At 47.2% G+C, this 22,754-nt stretch overlaps 1 protein-coding gene across 2 annotated transcripts in view; it reads right to left on the bottom strand.

The window, feature by feature from the left end:
* Grap2 (GRB2 related adaptor protein 2) overlaps positions 1–22,754 on the bottom strand; it is a 77,249-nt gene that overhangs the window by 22,738 nt on the left and 31,757 nt on the right. For both annotated transcript variants that reach the window (XM_052161582.1, XM_052161584.1), the window contains one exon: positions 4,358–4,449. In XM_052161582.1, coding sequence (XP_052017542.1) covers positions 4,358–4,435 — 78 coding nt within the window. In that variant the 5' untranslated portion in view covers positions 4,436–4,449. Of the gene's footprint in view, positions 1–4,357; positions 4,450–22,754 lie in introns of those variants that run through there.

Below are 22,754 nucleotides of genomic sequence, written 5' to 3'. Positions count from 1 at the left end.
GTGGTAAGCAAGGGAGAGGATCAGGAAGGGGCGGGGTCTCTGAAAAGATGGTCAGATTCAGGACCCTTGGAGAACTAGAGGGGTAGGGCTGAGATATGATGATGTAAACCATGGGGGGGCAGTGTCCTCAAAGATGTGTGCTGTGTGTATATATGCACACATGGGCCGGCCTGTATGTATGTATGTATGTATGTACACACAGGCTGGCCTATGAGGGTGATGAGACCGGATAGTGGATTAGAGCTCAAGGAGTTGGTAATGGGGAGTGCTTTTGAGCAAGGAAATGATCTGATCGTTGTCTTTGGGGAGAGTCCTTCAGGTGCCAGTGTGTAGACTGATTGAGGAGGAGGAAACGGAAGACGATGACTTCAGGTGACCACTGGCCAGTTATCTGAGAGCCGAGAGAGCAGGAAGGCGTGTAGTTGTGCTAATATGGCCACTATTTGCTCAGTGTCTGCTTTGGACCAGGGCTGTTACCTTTAATTCCTTCCTAGAGTCTGCAGGATAGGTCATCCGCGCATGGAGGCAAGCACTGACGCTCACACCCGCAGGTGCGTAGGCCCAGGCTACATAGCTCACAGGCTGGGCATTGAATCCATATTCATATGGTTACAAAGCCTGTGTTCCTATGTCCCAGCCTCACACTTTTTCTTTTTCTAATGGAAAAGGTCTTCCCTTGTGGGGACTTAGGGAAGGAGATGCATTTAGAACAGAGATAGTACTTAGGAAACAGAGAGAGCTCCATGCAGGTCCTGGCCCAGTCCCTGTCTATCTGTGTGATTTTGACAGGCTGTTTAATTTCTCAGCCTCTGTTTCACATTTATGGAGTGGAGAAAGTACTCCCAACCTCCTGGTTTGATGGGAGGTCACAATGGTACCTGTGTCCCCTGTGCCAGCCCTGGCTTGCAGTAGGATCTCAGCTGGTGGCAGTCCTGACCACCAGGATTTGGCAAGAGAGGAGTGTAGTGACTGAGCTTTGTTGGTACTTTGATTACAGACAGAAGAATAGCTTGGATGGGGGTTGGGTTAGGTGGGTCTAGGGGACCGTGTGAGCCTGATGGCAGGAGGTAACATCCCGCAGACAGCTGGTTCTGGGGTTCAGGGCGGAGGTTAGTGAGGAGAAAGGTACAGACTGGGGTATCATCAACATGGGGTCAGAGAAGAGGGTGAGGTGGTTCAGACCAAGAAGGAGAACCAGAAGGCCAAGGACAGAGCTTCAGGGAAGTTGATATATCAGATTAGAGAGGACAGGAACACTCACAAACAAGACCTGTAAGAGAAGGAGGGAGAGGAGAGGGGAGGGAGGGAGGAGAGGAGAGGGGAGAGAGAACAAGATAGGTGTGCCATCGAGCAAGGGGAAAGAGGCCGGGAGAGGGCGGCCCATAGAGTCTCTGATTTGTCTTCTAGAAAAGTCCCTCTTGGACCAGCGTGTGGAATGACTGAAGGAGGAAGAGACAGGAGGCAGCAACCTCAGCCAAGGGGCTGTCAGCCAGTCATCTGAGAGGCCAAGAGGGCACGAAGGCACATAGGTTGTCTTGGTAGAACATTCGAGTCACATGGAGGAGGTTGCAGCACATGCTGTGGAAGTTTTGTTAACTTGACACAATCTAGAGTCATCTAGGAAGAGGGAATGTAAGCTGAAATCAGATTGGCCCATAGACAAGTCTGTGAGACATTTTCTTGATTGATTGATTGATGTGGGAGGGCCCAGCCCACTTGGGCGGTACCATCCATCCCAAGGCAGGTGGGTCACAAAGGTAGCTGAGTCCGAATCTGCAGTAGCAATTCCTCTGTTTCAGTTCCCGTGTCCAGGTTCCTGCCCTAAGGTCCTGCCCTGACCTCCCTCATTGATGGGCTCTGATGTGCAAGTGTAGGTCAGACAAAACCCTCCCCTCCCCAAGTTACTTTTAGGCAAGTTCATCACTGCAACAGGAAACAAACCAGGACACAAAATAAAAGGCAGACTTCAAAGGGCCTTGGCGCCTAGACGGGGAAGTGGGCGGCACCCAGCGCGGAGAACTGCTTCCTTTTGAGCAAAAGGGACAGGAAATCAGTAAGGAGCCAGCCTGGGGAACAGAGCTGAGGGAATGCTCATTTGCTTGTTTTCTCTTTCGCTCTTCTGGATAATAGAAGATAACAGAGGAGCTTAAGCAAGGTCTGTGTGTGATGAGCATGGGGGTGGGAGCTAGGCTGAGCCGCAGGGGCTTCTATGTGTTGGAATCCGAATGGTCACAGTGCCCCAAGAGGAGGGAGGAGAGACTTACCATCCATCACGGGACAAGCGTCTCTATGACCTCAGTGAGGATCCGAAGATGCAAAGGCCACGTTTTCCTCAACTGGTAGCCTAACCTATTTGACCTTCTAAACTTCAAACTTGGGTCACTGTGGGTCAACCAAAGCATGAGATCTTTCAAGCTGAAAGCGGTTAGGAAGTCTCTCTCTCTCTCTCTCTCTCTCTCTCTCTCTCTGTCATTTTAAAGGACAAATGAAGCCATTCTGTTCTGTACGCACACGCCTGTGGACACTTTCCACGTTGCCCTCTGACACCCCAACAAGGGCCTTTGTGAAGGCCACCATTCTCTGTGGCAAGATACATCAGCAGCCTCGGTGACTCAGACCTGAGAGAGGGCCACTTGGACAACTGACAGGAGCTGAGCTCAGCGGGTGCCTGAGCTCAGACAGGTGTACACTGCCACCACATACGCCTGAGTGTCCTGTGGACAGGCATTTGAATTCCTTTGCAAACCACAAGGGCTAACTTTTGGAATACGTAGACAGACACCCGGAATGTGGAAGATGTCCGAGGCCACTTCGGCTCTGCAAGTGGCCACTACCACCCAAGTGGGGCCCCGGAAACAAGGTTTAAGGAGCCTCTTAGTGGCTGGGTAGGCATGGCCTCCATCAAGCCCTGTCAGGTCTGCTGCCTCGCCCTGGCTACCTCCACCGTCACCTTTCCCATTTGAAGCCTGGCCTTGCATTTCTTTGAGTTTGCTGTTTCCCGACATTCCCGCGGCCACACTTTCACTCGGCCCGCCCTTCAAGCTGGAATCCCGTGTTCCCCACGCGTGCTCCTGAGCACTGAGCTGAGAGCATCTCTCATGGCCCGTCAGAGGCGGCGTGGGCTGCCCACTCCATGCCAGAGGTGGGAAGGAGGGTGACTTATGTCAACCCTGAATTTCTGCCGCCCAGCTTGGTATCTAGCACGTAGGTGCCCAGAAGGAGCAGTTTGGAGGGATGTGGACGTTTCTTTTTATGGAGCTGCACTGGGCTGTGCTCAAAGCAAGGCTTCTTTAAGCATGGCTCCTCTGGGGCTGGGAGAGGGTTCAGGCAGTCAATGGCCCAGCATGCAAGCACAAGGTCTTGAATTCAGATCTCTGGTTGCGTAAGCATGCGTCTATGATCCCAGCACGGGAGAGGGAGAGGCAGGCGGATCACTGGAGCTCATGCCAAGGTGTGCCCCTGACTAATTACACCGTGCAATAGATCTGATATAAAGGGATCTTGTTGGGGGAAGGGAGAGTAGAGGCAGCAAAGGAGCCGTGAGGGTGGGGGTGGGGGATGGGGTGGAGGACAGAGAGGGAGAGAAAGGAAGAGAGAAAGTGAGCCGGGGTGGTGGGCAGTCTTTTTATAAGCTGCACGCACTTGGCACACCTGGTGGTGTCCAGCAGGTAATGACAGCAGGTGACATAAACTGTTGCTAGGTCCCTGAGAGGAGCCTAGTGGAATTGTCTGTGAGCTAACAGAAGATACTTGATATAAACTACATAGGCATGCATGCACATGTGCACATGTACACATATGTATGTGCATGTACATCTGTGTACACATGTGTGTGTGTGTACACACACACACACACACACACTCTTTCTCTTGTTTACCCAACTGGGGAGCTATTGTGATGAGGGATATGAGATATAACACTTATATCCTCCCTATAGCAAAGGTCTGTTCCTCTGTATGTCTTCCAGGCAGTACTAATGGGATAAAAGCCACAGTAGTTTTTTAACACATGGATGGTCAGTAGATTACCCTAGAAATAAACCTTGGTGATCTCTCCCTTCCCCCCTCACCCCCCCCCCCCCCGTTTTGCATTGAGATAGTGAGATAGAGTCTCAGGTAACCCAGACTGACCTCAAACTCACTATGTAGTCAAGGCTGGCCTGGAACTCTTGATCCTCCTGCCTCTACCTCCTGAGTGCTAGGATTGTGGGCATGTGCCCACATCTGGTTTTGAAAAAACAAAAAGAAGTCTGCACCCCTTTTCAGCGACAGAGGCATAGGTTGTTAGGTGGCCTTGGTGGCCAGGCTTTGGGGACCTCAGCCCCTCACTGCTTCCCTGGGACCCCACATTACCCACCTTCAGAATATCTCCTGTGTGAAAGCTCAATTCGTCCTCACCCGAGGCCATGAAATCAAACTTGGCAATAGCTTCCATGTCTTGACGAGAAGCTGGAAGAGAAACAATGTGGTCATTGTGTCTTTCCACCAGGGACGGGCTGCAGAGCAGATGGTGCTGCCTGGCAGGCTCAGCAGTGGGCAGGAGGGTGGCCCAGTGGATGGCTGCAGGCTGGAGAGCTAGGCTCAGGCAGTCGAGAAGGCCGTGCGAGGCCAGAGCTCATGTCTGCAACAAGAGCTGCTGCAGCCTTCCAGATCTGGTTCCCAAAATCATTCACTAGATACCCAAAGTAGAAAATACAGCCAGTGACAGCCCAGCCCCTTTCCCTCCAACTAACTCCCTCCCCCCTACCCCCCAGCCCCTGGCCTGTCACTGCTTCTGGGGCCATCTCTGTTTGCCACTGATAAGGACAGAAGGCTTGCTATCAACTGGAACTTGAGGCCCAGGGGGCTAGAAAAGACTGCTCAGTAAACACTGTCCCGGGGCTGTCCCTTGGCAGCTATATTTAACCAGGCAGTGTTAATTAGACAGATGCCATTTTCCCTTTTACATCTGAATCATTTAAGAGAATTAGACAGTATTGGCCAATGGGGAACTCTGCATCCTTCTGCCCAGTTTGACAGTAGGAAGCATATTGGTTTTTGAGCTGGAAAACATAGTTGGTCTGATAGCTTATTGTAACATCATGATGTAGCCCAAGTACATTTCAGAAATTTCAATTTCAATAGTTCTGAGTTGGATTAACCTGTCTCACAGTAACCCCCATGTACCGATCGCTGTGTCTACCCATATACTACATTAAATATGAAAAAAGTTCCAATTCAAAAGAGCTGTTGGGATTGCCACAGAACTGAGTGGAAGTGGTGTGTGTATATGTGTGTGCGTGTGTATTTTGTGTGTATACCTGTACATGTGTGTGAGTGTAGAAATGGCTGTATGTTATTGGCCGAGAAATTAAACCCTTGCGAATCTCAGTTTCCTCATCTTTAGAATGGGAATATTCAGTGGATGGAGTTGTGAAATGGAGTTAAGTAACAATTGCAAAGACTGCACAGAATACAGCTGGAGAGTATTTATGTTTTAAAATAATTTAATGGGCTGAAGAGGTAGTTCTATTGATAGAGTGCTTGTCTAGTGTGCATAAGGAATTCAATATCCAGCACCACATAAAACAGCATGGTGACACAGCCCTGTAATCCCAGCACTCAGGAGTTAGAAGCCAGAGAGGATGAGAAGTTCAAGGTCATCCTTAGCTACATAGTGACTTGGAGGCCAGCCTGGGCTACATGGCATCTTGTATCAAGATAATAATGACAGTCCTAATTTTATCGAATAAATCCTCCCCAGCTGAGGCAGCCTGAAACAGAAAAAAAAAAAAAGACGATGTTGCCCATCTCCTATAAACTGTTCTCCCTTGCTGTGGCACTTGATCAGCAGGACTGTCACATCCTCTGATCCTCTGTTAAAACAGCTTACTGTCAGGGCAGTGTCTGGAAAGTTATGGCTCGGCATTTAGGTTTTACAAAATTTCGCTAATTCTCATCCTCTGGGTGAGTTAATCAGTCAACCCTCAGACCTAGTGGGCTCTCAGTGATCAGGAAACTGGAGATGCAAACAGTTTCCTCGGGAACTTCTATCCCTTTCAGCAAGATCTGGGATCTGTCAGGAAGGTAGCAGTAGGTGGCAGAATGCAGCAGGGAGTCTGCTCTGTTTTGTGAGGTGATTATTACCAATCTCCAAAGGCAGATGGCCTTTGGAAGCATCCCTCAGGAGCCAAATACAATGCCACCGTTGACTCTCTGTCTCTCCCCCTAGTCACAATTTATTTCCACACAGCGGCCACACAGACACCTTCCTTTTTGTACACTTTCTTCAAGATCTGTCCATCTGAGGCAAATTAATGTGTTGGTTGACCGACCCACTGAGCAGGAAGGAATACTCTGCCCTTCTTCCTTAAGGCTAAATGCTTTTGCTGAATGGACTCACCCCATTATGTTACCACTCCACTGAACCTTTCCTAATTAAAGCCTTGCCTCTGGTTTGCAGGGGGACGTGACTTCTGTGGGTCACCATCATGGTATCTACAGTAGACACTTGGTCACCTCAAGAGAGCAGGTGTCGGGTGAATGGTCCTGAAAACCGTGATCCCATTTCCACACAAATTTACCTTAATAATGGAGGTGAGAACAAGGGGAGGCAAATGCTAAATGTATTTAGAAGTCACACGAAGTACAGAGGAGAAAAGCGTGCTCTGGGTGTGACCTTGAGCTTGGGAAGATCAAGCCTGAGAGCCTGGCTGTAAATCACTTGGGTGAGGAGGCCTCGGACTGAAGTAAAATAGTGTCACTTTTCTGTCTTCCCCCGGGGAAGGTTGGCAGTGTGACAGAGCCAGAGGTACAGACACATCACACAGCTCCCCAGCTTGTAATATTAATCCTGGCTCTGAAAACCCAATTAAACAAGCCTTCTCTTCCTGAGATCTACTCCCATTTCCGTTTGTGAGATAAAATCTCTTTAGCTGCTGTTTCATGGGAGGGAGATATTCAAGGTGCGGGAGGGAGGCGCTTTGGTTGGGGTAGCAGGGCTCTGCGCTCCCTCCCATCCCTTGTGGAGAAAACAGTAATATGTCACCTTCAGTTTGGCTGTTGAAAGGCATGGACCTTTAGATCTTGATTCTTGTATATTCGTTAGTGTTGATTTGGAAAAGTTTAACAAGGACCACTAGGGAAGAGAGAAACTGAACTATCAATATAGTTTATTCAGTAACTATTGATTGGTTTTTAGTTACTTATTTTCTGTAATAGTCTGCACCTGTCACCGCTACATTTTACATCTGGGAAACAAATTTCTATATTTTTATAGATTTCAAGAATGGGCAGTAATGGTGAAAGGAATTGGGGAAGAAGGAAGAGAAGGAGATGGGGAGATCATCGCCTGGATTCAAAAGTATCTTCATGCTGTTCTCTGTAATTTCAGTGCCTCTGACCTCTGGGAGAGATGAAAGAGAGACCCCTTTCCAGAGATCTCCATCCTCACAGATGGACTCATTGCGGGTTCCCTGCCAGGGACTGGCTTTAGAAATGGCTGAAATGCCACCTGCCACACAGCATGAAAAGCTTCAGGGACAGCCAGCCGCCTCCAGCAGCCTCCCCTCAAGCCGTACCCCACAGATGATACCATGCATGGGGCTCTAATGCCAGCCTGCTTCCCGCCGGCCCTTTGCAGCTCTCTCACGCATCATCCATTAGCAGCCCCGAGACACAGATCAGCCTCCTGGCAGGGTGACACCACACAGGAATGCCTGGGCTGATCATCTCTGCCCTTGAGTTTCCTTGTAAGCTGCTTTTACTGGGTGTGTGTGGGGGGAATCACCCTGGAAAATATTCAAGTTATATACAAGGAATGTTTACCTACGTTTAACACCTCATCGCCAGGAGATACAAACAAAAGGCACGGGGCAGTTCTTTAACCGACTCCATTTAGAAGGCACATTGAATAGATTTGTTTGAAATAACTAGTTTTCGTCAAAATGGTACCAGGCAAGAAACTTCTTGAACAATTTCAGCTCCTGGCTATGAATAGCTGAGGCTTCCATTCTATGGCTCTCCGAAAAGCAGCGATTGCATAACGGCACACAGCTGAGTGAGACTCAGGCTCAGGACCCAGCATCAGAGGAAGCCGGGTCCTAAACTGAGTCAGCCAGACCACTTCCTATTTTGCTGGGGACAGCTCTAATTTGAATGCGTGCCCCAGTTTGGGTTGTAATTCAGACAGCAGACTGTCTTGCAATGAGAGACAGAGACAGAGACACAGAAAGATGACTTTTATGAATGCTGCTGACCACACATTTATTAGAACATTAGTTACAAATGTAATTTTTAGTATTTATGTAGGATATGAAGAAAATAGTGAAGAGTTTACTGTTTTTGAACTTTGGGGGTTTGGGTACAAAGAAGAGCTAGAAAAAAAATCAGTAAATATTGATTGGTTTTTTATTGATGTGTTTTCTGTAGTAGTCTGTACCTGTCACCTATTAGGGGTAAAATTATACCCCAAATGTTTCATGATACAGACGCTGGGCGGCCCCAGTCTTCATACTGTTATTGTTGTTATTATGCTGAGATAGGGTCACCTGAGTGTTGCTATGTTGATCAGACTGGCCTGGAACACCTAGGCTCAAGCAATGCTCCTGCCTCAGCCTTCTAAAGGCCGGGATTACACAAGTGAGACTAGGGGGCAAGCAGGTGAAGCCTCTCTTGGAGACAATCGAAGGTTAGCTCAATTGCTGTTCAGAAGTAGGAAACCTTATACTGCTTGGGGGCGGACTCCCCTCCCCCCCCCACACACAGTGAATACAGCTAAGTCCCATTGTACACAATGGGAAGGTTCTTGGAAAGTTGTTCTGAATAGAGTATTTGTAAATGGAATTGTATTAGCATGTATTAGAGAGACTCACTCTACAAAGGAGCCCTGCTGAAATCCTTTGGAAATAACTTGTTTGAAAAGGAAACTTTGTTATGCAAATAACTACCTTTTTAATTGATCTATTTGAAAGTCTGAGCTTGTACGCATTAAATCTTAAAAAGAACACACCTGTGTGTCACCTCTAGCTTCCCCACACTGGGGGCCAAGTAAACATTACCTGGCCATCTTGCTCAGCTCCAAAAGTGCTTTACAAAACTACAGAGACAGAACATTCAATCTTGGAGTGTACACCGGAGGTCAGGAGGCTTTTTCTGGAAAGGGCCTTTGGCTTTGGGGTGGTATGGTCTCTGTTATGTCCTGTTGTGGCCTCTAGGTCAGCCACAGATGACAAATGAATGGATCCAGTTGCATTCCAGCCATATTTTATTCGTGAACACTGGAATTCATTTCTTCTGTGTTTGAGATAAGGTCTCTTGTATCCCAGGCTGGTCTCAAACTGGCTAAGTACACAAAAGTGACCTTGAACTCCCACTTCTGCCCCTCGCTGAACTTAGAGGCAAGTGCTGCCACAATTGGCTTAGCAGTAGACTTCTTAAAGGGAGGCTATAGCGAATGAAGTGAGAATTAGGAATCCATAGACACGAATTGGAATCTGCAATAGGCTGCTTGCTTCTTGGGTGTCATGTTGTCTCATCCACAAAACTGCAACAATCACAGGCCCTTCGTGTGTAGACCTAGACAACATATGTGTAGTAGCTATGTGTATTAGAGACTCCACAATCTCCAGGCAATGCTTAATAGATATTTCATAAGTGTTTGTTGCATTCATAAAAGCACAATTAACAGCCTACCACCAGAGTTACATTTCATTCCATCAGAGGAAAGACCTGGGTATCTAAGTTTACAAGGAACAGTTAATTTCCTACTCTAAGGTGCCATGACTAACCAGCAAACTCAGCCAGAGACAGTGAAACATCTGCCTGAAGAAGCCTGCCTTATTTAATCCAACAGAGGGCAATGGTGCACCCTAAACTGTGGCTTGTACTTTGTAACTTTTTCCCCCTTCCCTCTGAGGCCTTATAATCTTTATCCAGGCAGGTTTTGTGACTGTCCCCATGGTCCCTGGTGACCATGAGTCTAGCACCTATGAGATGCAGCCTTGCGTGGATGGAAGAGGATCAGACACCATCTTCTCCCACACATTTTCTGGGTTTAAATTCCTTCTGAATACCATGGAAAGATGGTTCCTTTCATCTGAGGGTTCTGTCTTTTTTTTTTCTCCCTCCTGACCTTCAGAAACAGCATTTCACGTTGTAGCCCAAGCTGGCTTCATATTTGCAAAATCCTCCTGCTGCAGCCTCCAGAATGCTAGGATTCCAGGTGCATGCTAGCATGCCTGACTTTTGTTGAGCTTTGGATTATGTATTAATGATCTTGTGTTAAAATCTGCATTGTGTCTTTCCTCCCCTCTTCCCTCCCTCCCTCCTTCTCTCTCTTTCTTTTGTGTCTGTGTGGTTCACATATGTGTGTGCATTCACAGATATTTAGGCACATTTGTGTACATGAATGTGGATGTTTAAAAAGCAAAATTGGGTGTCTTTCTCAATCACTCTCTATGTATTGAGGCAGAGAGTCTCTTGCTGAACCCAGAGCTTACCAATTCTGGCTAGTCTTGTGGGTCCTCAAGCCTGCCTCAGGGAGCACCTCTCTCTTGCTTCCTAGGATTATAGTCAGCAACGATTCCTGACTGGCTTTTAAGTGGATTTGGGGATTCAAACTTGGGTCCCCAGCTTCTCTACTAAGCCATCTCTCCAGTTCTGAGTGTGTGCATTCCTTTCCTCTGACTGCTATAGCTGTGTCTGGGATCTTTCTGCCTTAGTGGGCATTTAGCTTAGCAGGGGAGAACAAAAAGGCATAGATAAATGGCTCCTGAAAATCTATAATTATAATTGAGGATGGACAATGACCTCTCGACTCCCTGTCAGCTTCTGTTTAAATATTCTACCAGAGGCACAAGCCAATGTATGTGGGATGCGGGCTTTCAAATAACAGAAATGTTAACCTGCTTGCCAAATGTCTAAGAAGACATACACGTTCCTTTACTGTGTCGTCTTGAATTGTCTCAAATGCATCCTCTGAGCCTTTAAAACAGTAACCTGTGAATCTCTTTCTAGGAAGAATATACTTCTGTTTCTTCAAAGATTTGAATCTAAGGCCAGTGAGTGGAGTGGGCAGTAGATTGGGGCAGCTATAACCAGTTCATGTAGGGATGGACCCCTGATACGCTTCGTTTGCCCCACATCATGGCTGTAGGTGGCCACACATCTAGGGGTGGCTCTCAGGGCCTTCTTCATTGATTTGTAGCCAATGATTCCTCTAGATATTGGTCTACTTAAGTGAGAGAGACTCCATCATTTCTTTTTTGGTTTAGGATTTTTTTTTTTTTTTTTTAGGAGAATAAACAGTCTTCTCAGTGGAGACAAGCGATCTCCCTCCAGAAAATAGATGCACATTTCTGATTTCACTGTCACTGAAGAAAGCAAGACTAGCAAAGCACATCCCACCCAATTATTTATGTCCAGGACGCTGAGATTTCCGTCCCCTCTGAAGTGGCTCTGGGCATACAGGACAATTCTTATTTGTCTCTTGCCCTCATTATTTTCTCACTCCTATGCCCCAGGAAAGCACAAATCCCCCATCACGACTGGCAGGGGTGAACACATGGAACTCAAGGGGGCCCTCTGACACTTGTCTGAGAACAATAATTCTTCAGCCCCAGGCAGCTGGTGCCAGTCTTGGAGACCCAGAGGAAGTGGCTTTTGAATAGAAGCCTCTGGGCCCCACCCCCAGCTCCCATCCATTTCTGTCCTGTGCGCAGGTGTGTTCCCCGGATAACAGTTCATCTTCTTGCTGCTTCTCTTCTGCAGGAAGCCACCAACAGAGCTGTCTCTAATGACAGGCGACAGAGGGGCAGCTGGTTTGGCAGCAAGGTGCTGAGTGGGCAGGCAGGGAAGATGATCCTTTTCCTCCTCATCTGGAGGAGCCTGGGGCTCTGTCCATCATTGCCATGACATGTGGCAGTGGGGGAGGGGCAGGTCATTCCAGGCTTTACCTTACATTGCACTAAGCCCTATTATCAGGCCCATCCTGGAGACTTTTGCCAGCCTGGCATCTGTCGGCTCTCTCTTATGCGTTTCTAACTTCCAAATGGAAAGCTTCTTTGAGGGTTTGGAGGCACTTGGCTGTGGGACGCAAATAAGTAGGGTGTTTTTTCAGACCTACAGACAAATGTACACACAGGGAGAGCCCCTAAAGTCCCTGATATCCTTGTTTAATCATACCACTGCTCTGCAGGCCCTGACACCGTGATTATAGTGACTGCATTCCTCTCTGGGCTCTGGGCTCCTGCATTTCTCTTTTTAAAATTCCCTTTTTTTTTTACTTCGCAAGATTTTTTTCTTTTTTCTTTTTGGTTTTGTAGGAAGGAGTGGGAAGAAAGGAAGTGAAAAGGAAGAGCGATGTGAGGACGCTGTCCCCAGGCAGGCCCCTCCCTCCCCTCTGCCCATACCCCAGTTTCATCTGTAGCTCTCATCACACGCCCTCTCTGTAATCCCCTCTGCCTGGCTTACATAATCAACTATTTTTTTTTATGCTTATCACATACTGTCTTGTTCACCCCCAAACTTTGTCAAAGAAAAATACCCTTTTCCTTAACTCTAACACACATGTTCTATTAAACTCAGACAACTCCCACCCCGTTTTTATAACCTGTCAAACTGTCAGGCGAGGCTGCCTCAGAAGGAAAGCTCACAGAGGATGGATGGGGAGGGGGCCTTCGGGGAGGGGTTGGACAAACCTGCCTTTAACCCCCTGTTGCTCACTCGGAGGAATCTTAGTTCTCTGTGCCTCAGTTTCCCCTCTGAGGATTCAGATGACGTCCTCGCTCGTCACCTTCCAGGGAAAGCGAGTGCAGAAAGCTCCGCTCAGCCCTGGCATTTGCCTGCGCGGTGTCTTTTCCCCAAAGCGTTTTGGCATCGGAGTATTCTACCAACATTTCTTGTAGAGAAAAACAAATGTCAAAACTGCTTTTAAAAGTGTAAATCCACCAAACATATGCTCCTTTTTTCTCGTTTGAAGCCTCCATTTCCCCTCACTTCCCCTGGGCAGGTGCTAACTCCTTTCTCCTGGCCACGAGCCCTGGCTGTAGTGTTAGCCAAAGATACAGCCGTGGCGTGGGATAGAGACCACTCACTAGGTAGGAGGAGAAGGGTGGCTAGCCAAGGGGAAAGGAGGAAACCGATTTGGCTTCTACACTCTGCCCAAACACTCAGGGCGAGATCATGGGGTGACTGACTTAGAACAGGAAGCTGGGGGCAGCTGGGGAGGAAACATACCACCCAAGTTCCACCCCCCCCCCCCCCCCAGAGACAAGAGCTGACGAAGACCGAGCTGCCCTTGCGTGCTGTGGTCTAGGGTGGGCGAGGGTTTTACCCGTGGACACTGATTGTAATTTGGGGGGAGGAGCAGAACTGGGAATTGAACCTGCTGCTTCACAGGCATGCTAGGCAAGCTCTCTACCACGGGGCTACATCCACAGCTCAACATTTATTACTGTTGTTAGTGACTAGACATGGGAGAAGGAAGCAGGATATTAGAGTGCGTGTGTGATGGTTGCTAAGGCTGTGTGCTCTCTCTGCTTGGTTTCTTGGCCTCCATTGGTACTAGCAAAATCACGGGCCTTCCTCCCACCAGGTCAGGATAATTGCTAACTAGCTTAGGCCTGCTGAACCTTCCTGGGTGGCTGGCTGTCAGCTAAGAAATTGACAGCAGCAATTCCCACATACTATGGAAATTCAAGCCCATTACTTCTTGGTCAAAGAAGCAATGACTGCAATAAACTGGCTGACCCCAGAGTGGGCAATCGTGGGCTCAAAGGCAATTTTAGAAATGGGAACTGTGTCACTTCACACAAACTGCAGTTCCCTCCTCCCAGCCCCCTCCCCCTCTCTCCCTCCCCCTGTCCTCCCCCACCCCCTACAACACATTCAAAGGGTTTTCAAGTTCACTTTCTCCTTTAAACACTAGTAACTTACCATGGCTGTATTTAGAATGTACGTTTTAAAATTCTCCTGTTGTTTTTATTAAAACAACACCATGAGAGCCCTGAAACAACAGCACCAAAATGCCAAGATCTCACCCACTAGCCCTGCTAGAGAGGTTCCTAATACCCCACTGGTCGTCAAGCTGGCTTCTGACCCAGCAATCCAGGACGGGAAGGTAACGATAGAAATGGATGCATCTCTGGCTGACTGCTCCGTTTTCCTTCCGGTTTCCTAGACCCACAGCAAATGTCTACAGATGCGAACGGAAATGAAGCATTACAAATATGTCCCTGACTCAGTAAGCATTTTGTGAACCCTGTCAGAAGGGCGAGGGGGTGGGGCATGGGGGTGGGGGTGGGGCGGCTGAGGTAGATGAAAGTAAAGGACAAGAAAGAGACAGTCCACAGATTTCTGCAGAAGCCAGTCTTTTTCCTCCTTCCCTTTTCCTAGTCACAGGACAGTTCCCCTTCAAATAAATCACTAGGATTTTATGGGGCTTTCGCGTTCCTCCTCCTCTGCCCTCTGCCCAGTTCAGGTTTGTTTTTTATTGATCTGGGCTCTGAAAGTTAGTCATATTTATCATGTGTTTGAGCCCCCCCCCTATCTTTTTGCTCTGTGGTTGCTGGGGTAACATTGCTTGTACACATAACAAACACTCCCTGTTGTCTCCTCTTTCTTCCTTCCCTATCTGTGCCCGAGGTTCTCGTCACTCTTATTTGACTGGTGCACAAACGTGTAGCCCAGAAGACTCTGTGATCACAGCAACCTTAATCTTTTTGTCATTTTTCCTTGTGTCATCAAATCCCCGTTTATCATCGGAACACTGGCCATTTTTCAGCTCACTGGTTTCCAAGCTTGTGAACGTGAACATTAACTCAGACAGTCACTTCCCTGCCTTCAGTCCATAAGTCTATCCCTGAAAATCTAGAGGTGCTGACAGCTTCATAGGGCAAGTCACCCCGTTAAAGCACTAAAAGCTGACAATCAAAGGGATGATGTTAACTGGGTATGGTGGTGGTATATGCCTGTAATTCTCAACACTTTGGAGGCTGAGGCAGGAGAATCACAAATTTGATACTGCTTTAGAATACATGGTGAGTCTCTGTCTCAAAAAAAAAAAGGTCAGAAAACAAGATAAGCAAAAAACTCAGTCAAAGGGATACTATTTTGAATTTTGCTGTCAAGTAAATAACTAGAATTTTCTCAGTTTAGGAAAATGTAGGCCTTCCTTGAATGAGTTTGGTTAAAGAAAGTCATACCTGTATTTGCCTTGAAGAATATGGATCTATCTCTCTCTCTCTCTCTCTCTCTCTCTCTCTCTCTCTATCTATCTATCTATCTATCTACCTATCTATCTACCTATCTATCTATCTCCATTCAGGGTCTCATACTGGATACATAGTCAAGGCTGGTCTCAAACTCCTGATTCTCTGCCTTTATTTCCCAAGTAGCGAGATTACAGGTCTCTCTTTCATTTTTCTTGGCAATTTTGATCAAGGAAGGGGCTCCTTCCTTTTGGGCTCACCAAGTTGGAAGCAGTTCACAAAGCAATTGGGTTTTTCTTCAAAGGGCATGTGGTGCATGGGAAGCAGCCTGCTTGTAAAGTGTAAGCAACTGGCTTGGCATGTCTGTTACACTGAACAAAAATGTCTCTCTTCATCCCAGACATTTCTCAAAGAAGAAGAAGAAGAAGAAGAAGAAGAAGAAGAAGAAGAAGAAGAAGAAGAAGAAGAAGAAGAAGAAGAAGAAGAAGAAGAAGAAGAAGAAGAAGAAACAGACCACCATAAATCCCAGATTCTTGTTCCTAAATGTGACCATTCCAGAGTCCTTCATCGCTTGTCCTTGATCTCCTGTCAAGGCCTGAAGGCCTCACCACAGTCCTCCTCTAGCTCCAGAACAGGTCACTGGACTTGAGCTTAGTATTCAGGATGTGGCCTGAGCAGGGTTGTGCAGCATAGGATGATCAAATTACTTTCTCTGCTGCTAGCATTTGGTAATTGTGTTATACGTTGCTGCTGGCTGTTCGGGAGCTAAAATACTCTGAGGACGCAGGTGTGTTAGACAGGAAGATGGCGATGCTAGGCCACTTCTAATGTGGGAGTTTTGAACCACAACACAGAGCTTCATGTGGCCCTTAACATTTTATTTTGTTTGTCTCTGTTCCTTTGGCCAACCGCTAGTCCAGTTGGCCTGCAGGCGTTTTGATTTTTCTTCCTTCTCCTCTTCTTTTTTTCCCCTCCACATCATTTTATGAGATAGCCTTTCACTGGGCCGGAGCACACCTGTTAGGTAGGCTGTATGACCATCGAGGCCAAGGTTCTACCTATCTCTAATTCCCCTGTATTGTGATCACAAGGCACACACCACCACACTTGACTTTTAAATGCAGGTCCTGGGGCTTGAACTCATGTCCTTGTGCTTGCAAGGTAAGCATTTTACCCAGGCCCGACTCTTTCTTCTTAAGTGAACCAAGGGACTTGGAATCTTTATTCTATAATAAATAGACATGACCCATAATAAATGGACATGGACTTTGGAGCTAGGAACAGTGAGATTCATGTCCTGGCTCCTTCCTTGACCAGCTGTATGACCTCAGCCAACTGGCCCTCTATGAGCTCCATCCCTTTACCTACAGCCTCCTTCTGTTGATTATTCACTATCAAGTATAAACACAGTGGAAAAAGAATTCTCCTTTTTCCTCTCTCCTTTTCTTTCTTCTCTTTGTAACAGGATCTCAGGTAGCCCGGGATGACCTCAAACTCATGAGTAGCCAAGGATAACCTTGAACTTCTGATCCTTCTGTCTCTATCATTTGAGAGCCATGTGCTACCATACTCGATTTATTTATTTATTTATTTATTTATTTATTTATTTATTTATTTTTGGTTTTTTGAGACAGGGTTTCTCTGTGTAGCCTTGGCTATCCTGAAACTCCCTCTGTAGACCAGGCTGGCCTCAAACTCAGAAATCTGCCTGCCTCGCTTCCCAAGTGCTGGGATTAAAGGCATGAGCCACCACTGCCCAGCCTTTAATTTTTTTTTAATTGTATTCTTCTCTCATACATTACCTACTGACTGCAGTATCCCCTCTCTCTACACCTCCCAGCCCCCAACCTCCCCTTCCCTCCAGATCTACTCTTCCTGTTTCCCTTCAGAAAAGAGCAGGTCTCCCAGGAATATCAACAGAACACGGCATAACAAGTTAAATAAGACTACACACAAACCCTCAAATCAAGGCTGGACAAAGCAACCCAGTGAGAAAAAGAGTCCCAAGAGCAGGTAAAAGAGTCAGAGCTAATCCCCACTCCCATTTTCAGGAGTCCCACAGGAACCCCAAGCTACACCACCATAACATATGAACAGAAGCTCAGGCCCCTACAGGCTCTGTGAGCCCCTATGAGCTCTGCTTAGATGATTCTGTGGGCTGTGTTCTTGTGGACCACACCCAATTGTATGTGGTGCTGAGGATGCAACCCAGGATACGTATTAGATAAGCCCTCTACCTCCTCATCCTTCCCCACCCCCTAGATAAAGCATCTACAAGTTTGTTTTTATTTTTTTCCTTTAGAGCCTGTAACAAATACCACATCCAGTACCAAAGACCAAGCAGACCATGCCTATGACCCTTTCTGTATATGCCATGGGCACTCGTGTCCCTGGAAGTATTCTACCATAGAGCTAGCTCCTTCATGCCACACTTGGGGAGAGACTGAGTAGCCGATGCTCATGGGCTTTCTTGTCCGTTCTCTCCTCCTGTTTTGTTTCCCTGTCCTCGTGCTCCTTTGCAAACCACTGGGTTTAATCTTCTCATGTCTGGGAGGGCTGCTGTAGGCTTCCGTCTTTCTATATCCCATTCTTCCGGCCAGAGGGGTCAGAGGCCTCTGTGTGCTGACACGTTTTGACACGAGCTTTCTGAGGATTGTTTTCCCATCCAGGACCTGTCCATGTCACATCATCAAATGACCTCTCCTAGCCACCCAAGCCTCTCTCACCATCCTGTCAGGCCTTCAGCAGTCTCTCCCCCCGCTCCAACCTGTTTCTCAAAATTGACTTCAGAATTCCAACTACCCGAAGCAAACATGTCTCAGCAAAGTGGCTTCTTGTTCTCCAGACCGCCGACTACCCAGCAGCCTCTGCGCCAGCATCCTTCTGCTGTTTGGCTCACTCCACAGTGTATGGCCGTGCAGGTTGCTCACCGTGCAAGGGTCCGCCTCAGACTATGGCGGCCAAAGTCCAACCATTCCTCTTCCAATTAAGCTGTAAGTCCTGGCGTGGCTGTGTCTGTCTAAAGTTAAGAGTGCATTTTCTAGTCAAGTGGTGGTGGCACAAGCCTGGAATCCCAGCACTCAGGAGGCAGGGACAGACAGATCTCTGAGTTTGAGGCCAGCCTGGTCTACAGAGAAAGTTCTTGGACAGCCAGGGCTACACAGAGAGATCCTGTCTTGAGTAACAAAACAAAGAAAGAGTGCATTTTAAAAACTGATATCAAGATTCCTAGTCTAAGATCAGCTGTCTTACTGGGGCCTGTCTCTGCCACCTTTAGTGTCCTCACCCTCTCTCTGATTCTTCTTTGAGACTTGTGTGTCTATGCCTTGTCTGAGGCTGCATAAACCTGGACTCTTCCACAAACTCTCTGGGCAAATGTGACCCTAACAAAGTTATCCAAGCACACTAAACCTTGGCTCCTTCAGGCAGGGCCTTCCTGTGTAGTCTGAGCTGACTTCACATTCACAATACTCCTGACTTTGCTTCTCAATACGTGGGTTACAAGTTTGTGCCATGGAGCCTAGAAGTTTGTCTTAAAGATGTGGACGAAGCTAGAAGGGTGGCTCACATCTGTGATACCCAGCATTTGAGAATCCTTGGTAGAAGGATTGCCCTGAGTTCCACTCAGAATGGGCTACAGTCTAAGAAAAGAAGATGGGTGGTAGTGGCACACACCTCTAGTCCCAGCACCCAGGAGGCTGAGGCAGGAGGATCTCTGTGAGTTCAAGCTAGCCTAGGTGACAGAGAGAGTTCTAGGATAGCAAGGACTACAAAGAGAAACCCTGTCTTGAAAAACATACATACATACATACATACATACATACATACATACATACATACATAAAAAGGAAAGAAGACAGGACTAATAATGCCACCTTCATAGTGTTTTGGGATGATGAAGTGAAATGGTTATCTTTACCATTTAGTGAGGTGCCTAGTACGGAGGATATGAGCAGTGAGCATTGGTTATTGGAACCTTTAAAGCATTAACATATATTTTTTTTTTTCCGGCAGCTAATGAGGCAAGAGTGTGGAAATGTAGCTCCTTCAGCCAGGTTGTCAGGTAAAACACAAAGTGTCCAATTAAACTTCAATTTCAGATAAATAAGTTGTTAGTATGTGCATGTGGCGAATGTTTACCTACTCCACAGTAATCTCTTAAGTGGCGGCCAGGAGTCCTGCTGAGAATAACAGCCAGGAGCCCTTTGCTCCTCCTCCCTCCCAGCCCCACTGTCCCTGTTCTTCTCACCTTATACAAAGTCTGCCTGCCTCCGAAGCCTGGGCAGGATGCTAGCAATCAGACCGGCAGCTGTGGAAGGAAGTCTGTAGAATCCTTATACATTTTTTTCTGCATTCTTGGGACAGAGCTCAGGGCCTTGTGCATGCCAGGCACACGGTCTGTTGCTGAGCCAATCTCCAGGTGTGAGGGGAGGGTTGTATGCACAGGTCTGTATTCTCATTCATGCATCCTATGAACCACAGAAGGTGGTCGTGTCTCCACCGTGGGTGATTTGCTACTTTTAATACTTGTGGGTCAAAGTTGAGCTTTAGCCACTATTGGTAGGTTTTATGTGTTGGAATTCCTGCTCTCTAAGCTATTCCTCTTGTAACTCATTGTGGGTAGAGCTGGGATCCTCCAGACCCTCTCTGGTATTCGGATGCTTCCCTTGTGATTATTCTGGTATTTTCTATCCTTATTTCAGAATCACTATCCACTTTCTCAAAACTGTAACTTGTCACATGCTCTCCTCCTTGGCATTTACACAGAATTCCTGGGCACCAGCCCCAGGAAATCATTAGTAATCCCATCACGTAGCCACCAGGTTAACATTTGCCTGTGTCGCCCATGCGTGTAGTCCTGGTGACAAACACTCCTTGAATGTTTGATGACACCTCATCCTTTCTGTGTGTGATCTATGCCTTCCTAGAACCTCACCTCTTCCTGAAACCATCTTAGAGGAAGTTACAAAACCACCAACTGTTCCAAATGTGCATCTGCTCACCTCTCTCTCTCTCTCTCTCTCTCTCTCTCTCTCTCTCTCTCTCTCTCTCTCTCTTTCTCCTTTATCCCTTTATATTCTTTTATCCAAATCTCCCATCACTGACTCCCTGCCCAGATTTTCCCTTCAGTTCAGAAAGTGACCCTTTCTTCCCAGGTTATTTTCAATGGCTTGGTTTCACAGAACTTTCGTTTTATTTTGTTTTGTTTTAGGGGAAGTCTCACACAATCACCCTGACCCACCCAGAACTCACTATGTAGCTCAGGATGACCTCGAACTTGCTACTCTATTGTCACTGCTTCCTGAGAATCAGCACTACATATATACATCCCCAAGCTGATTGGGGATATCTGACTCTGGAGTGTCTGGGGTTTCAGGCCTGTGTGCCTCCACATCATACTTTAGGTGGTGCTAGGAATCACAGCCCTGAGTCTCTGGTTTACTAGGCCAATGCTCTACCCACTAATCTACAGCTTCAACACTAGGGGGAATCTATCTTAATACCTCATGCATTCATTCAACAATCTCTCCCAAGCCAAACTTTCTGCCAGGCACTTTCGTTGAGCATGGAGACTCAGAAGGGATTAGAGTACAGACTACATGTGGTCTGAGGAAAGATTTTTGGGCTAAGGATTTAGGATGGGGGGCTCACAGTTTTGTCAGAAGGATAGATCAGTCAACCAAAGATGTGGACCATGTTAATCAAGGAACCAAACTGCAAGTGCCAAGAACTTCAAGTGGCAGCTGAGTCTAGTATTACAAACTGGGAGGTAGGCAGAATGGAGAGCCCAGCAAGTGTGACATATACACAGAGAGTGTCGTGACCTAAGGCGAGATGGGGACCCAGTCTTTTCATTGTGGTCCTTGAGGAGTGGCAGAAGGTGGGATGAGTGACTGAGGTGGAGGCAGGTCCTAGAGTGTCTCATTGAGTTGTCAAGGGCTTTTTGGGCTTCATGGACAATGTACTGCAGACACCAGAGATTCCATTTGCCTCTGGTGGCAATGCGGAGATTGGAAGACAAGGGTACCTGAAGATGGAGAAACTATTTAAGTCACTGTGGCTAGACAGGATGACATAGCAACACCACCATGGGGACATTTTAATTGATGGCCCTGGCACTTCCTGAAACAGGGAACACAGACAAGAAGTTATCCCGGAGGAATCTGAAAAGTGAGACCCCCATGGAGGGTTAGGCAGGTAGTTGCATTTCTCAACATCAACAGACTGTATAGAGATGGAGTTTGGGGAACTATTCCAAAGCAGGTAAGTGCTGTTAAAACCCTGAGTGTGCGTGTGTGTGTGTGTGTGTGTGTGTGTGTGTGTGTGTGCCTCTGCTACTGTGCCTGCACTGCCATAAAGGACTGCATTCCTGGAACTGTAACCCAAAACAAGGAGAGAGATATCGAACACCTCTTGTGCTTTTCCATCCAGCTTCTTCCAATGGGGACATCTTACGCTCACCGTGCAGTATCGAAACTAGAAAACTCTGTGCAGTGTAGACAATGGCAGGAGCTACCTTGTGTCATCAGCTCGGAGCCTCCACCTGCTCCTTGATAGCCAGAAGTGTCACAAGTCAAAAGAACCAAAGTGGTGTAAGCTGTAAGGTTCAAAGGTCAAGAGTTTGGTGTATTCAGGTTTTTTTGTTCCCTAAACCCTTAGGCCAAAAATCTTTCCTCAGACTACATGTAATCTGCACCAGTGTTCTGTGATCAGACCAGGTACCTCGCTCTTCACAGGGTTCTCTCCTTGTCAGGGAGGATGATGAAGGTACACAGGTTACCATCAGTGTCATGGTTAGGAGGCAAGGAACAGAAAAAAGGAAGCATGTGTTTCTGGCCACACTGCGTACCAACCCAGGTCTTGCTGAGTTCAAACCCAAGCTCCTGTTAGGACATCACTTTAGTGATTGGTAGTTCCTGTCATTGTCTACACGACAGAGAGCCAATGGGTTAGGAGGAAGCCAATGTTCCCATTGATGACTCCATCTAACTTGTAAGTAGAGAAGATTTCAGAGGGATGTTAGAGCCTTCCCCCCCAACACAGGAGACCCTCCATAAGTGCCTGGGATGGAATCGGACTGATTTTCAGCCAGGCACATCTCTCAAATGTAGAATCAGACAGAGCCAGTACCCAGAAGTCTCCTCACTTCTAGGAAACAAACTCACCAACACAGAAAATGACGTAGACCTGTTGGTAACGGTGGCTGTTCATCCACCAGGGTTCAGCCAAGGCAAATAACCCATCGTTAATGGAGGGAGGGAGAGAGATCCTTGCGTTTCAGCTTTAAGTGGTAATTTGCTAACGGGTAAATATAGAACGACTTTCTTTCTCCCTTGGAGACAAATGAGTTCTGGTTCCCAAGAACCAATATATCTGGCAAGCAGTAGAAAATAGAAAATAAAAAACAAACCAGGTGTTTTGCCTGTTAAGAATTGAAAATTAAAAAAAAAAGATTTGAAAAGTAAAGGGAACATTTATCTTGGACAGTGTGGAGAGGGTTTGGCCTGGGAAATTTCTGAGCTGCCAAAGGAGGAAACTGGACATGGGCAGAGAGGGGTCTTTAGG

Source organism: Apodemus sylvaticus, chromosome 17 (genome assembly GCF_947179515.1).
Source record: "Apodemus sylvaticus chromosome 17, mApoSyl1.1, whole genome shotgun sequence".
Lineage (NCBI taxonomy): Eukaryota > Metazoa > Chordata > Mammalia > Rodentia > Muridae > Apodemus > Apodemus sylvaticus.
The sequence above is the reverse complement of the archived record's forward strand: the minus strand, read 5'-3'. Positions and strand labels throughout refer to the sequence as shown.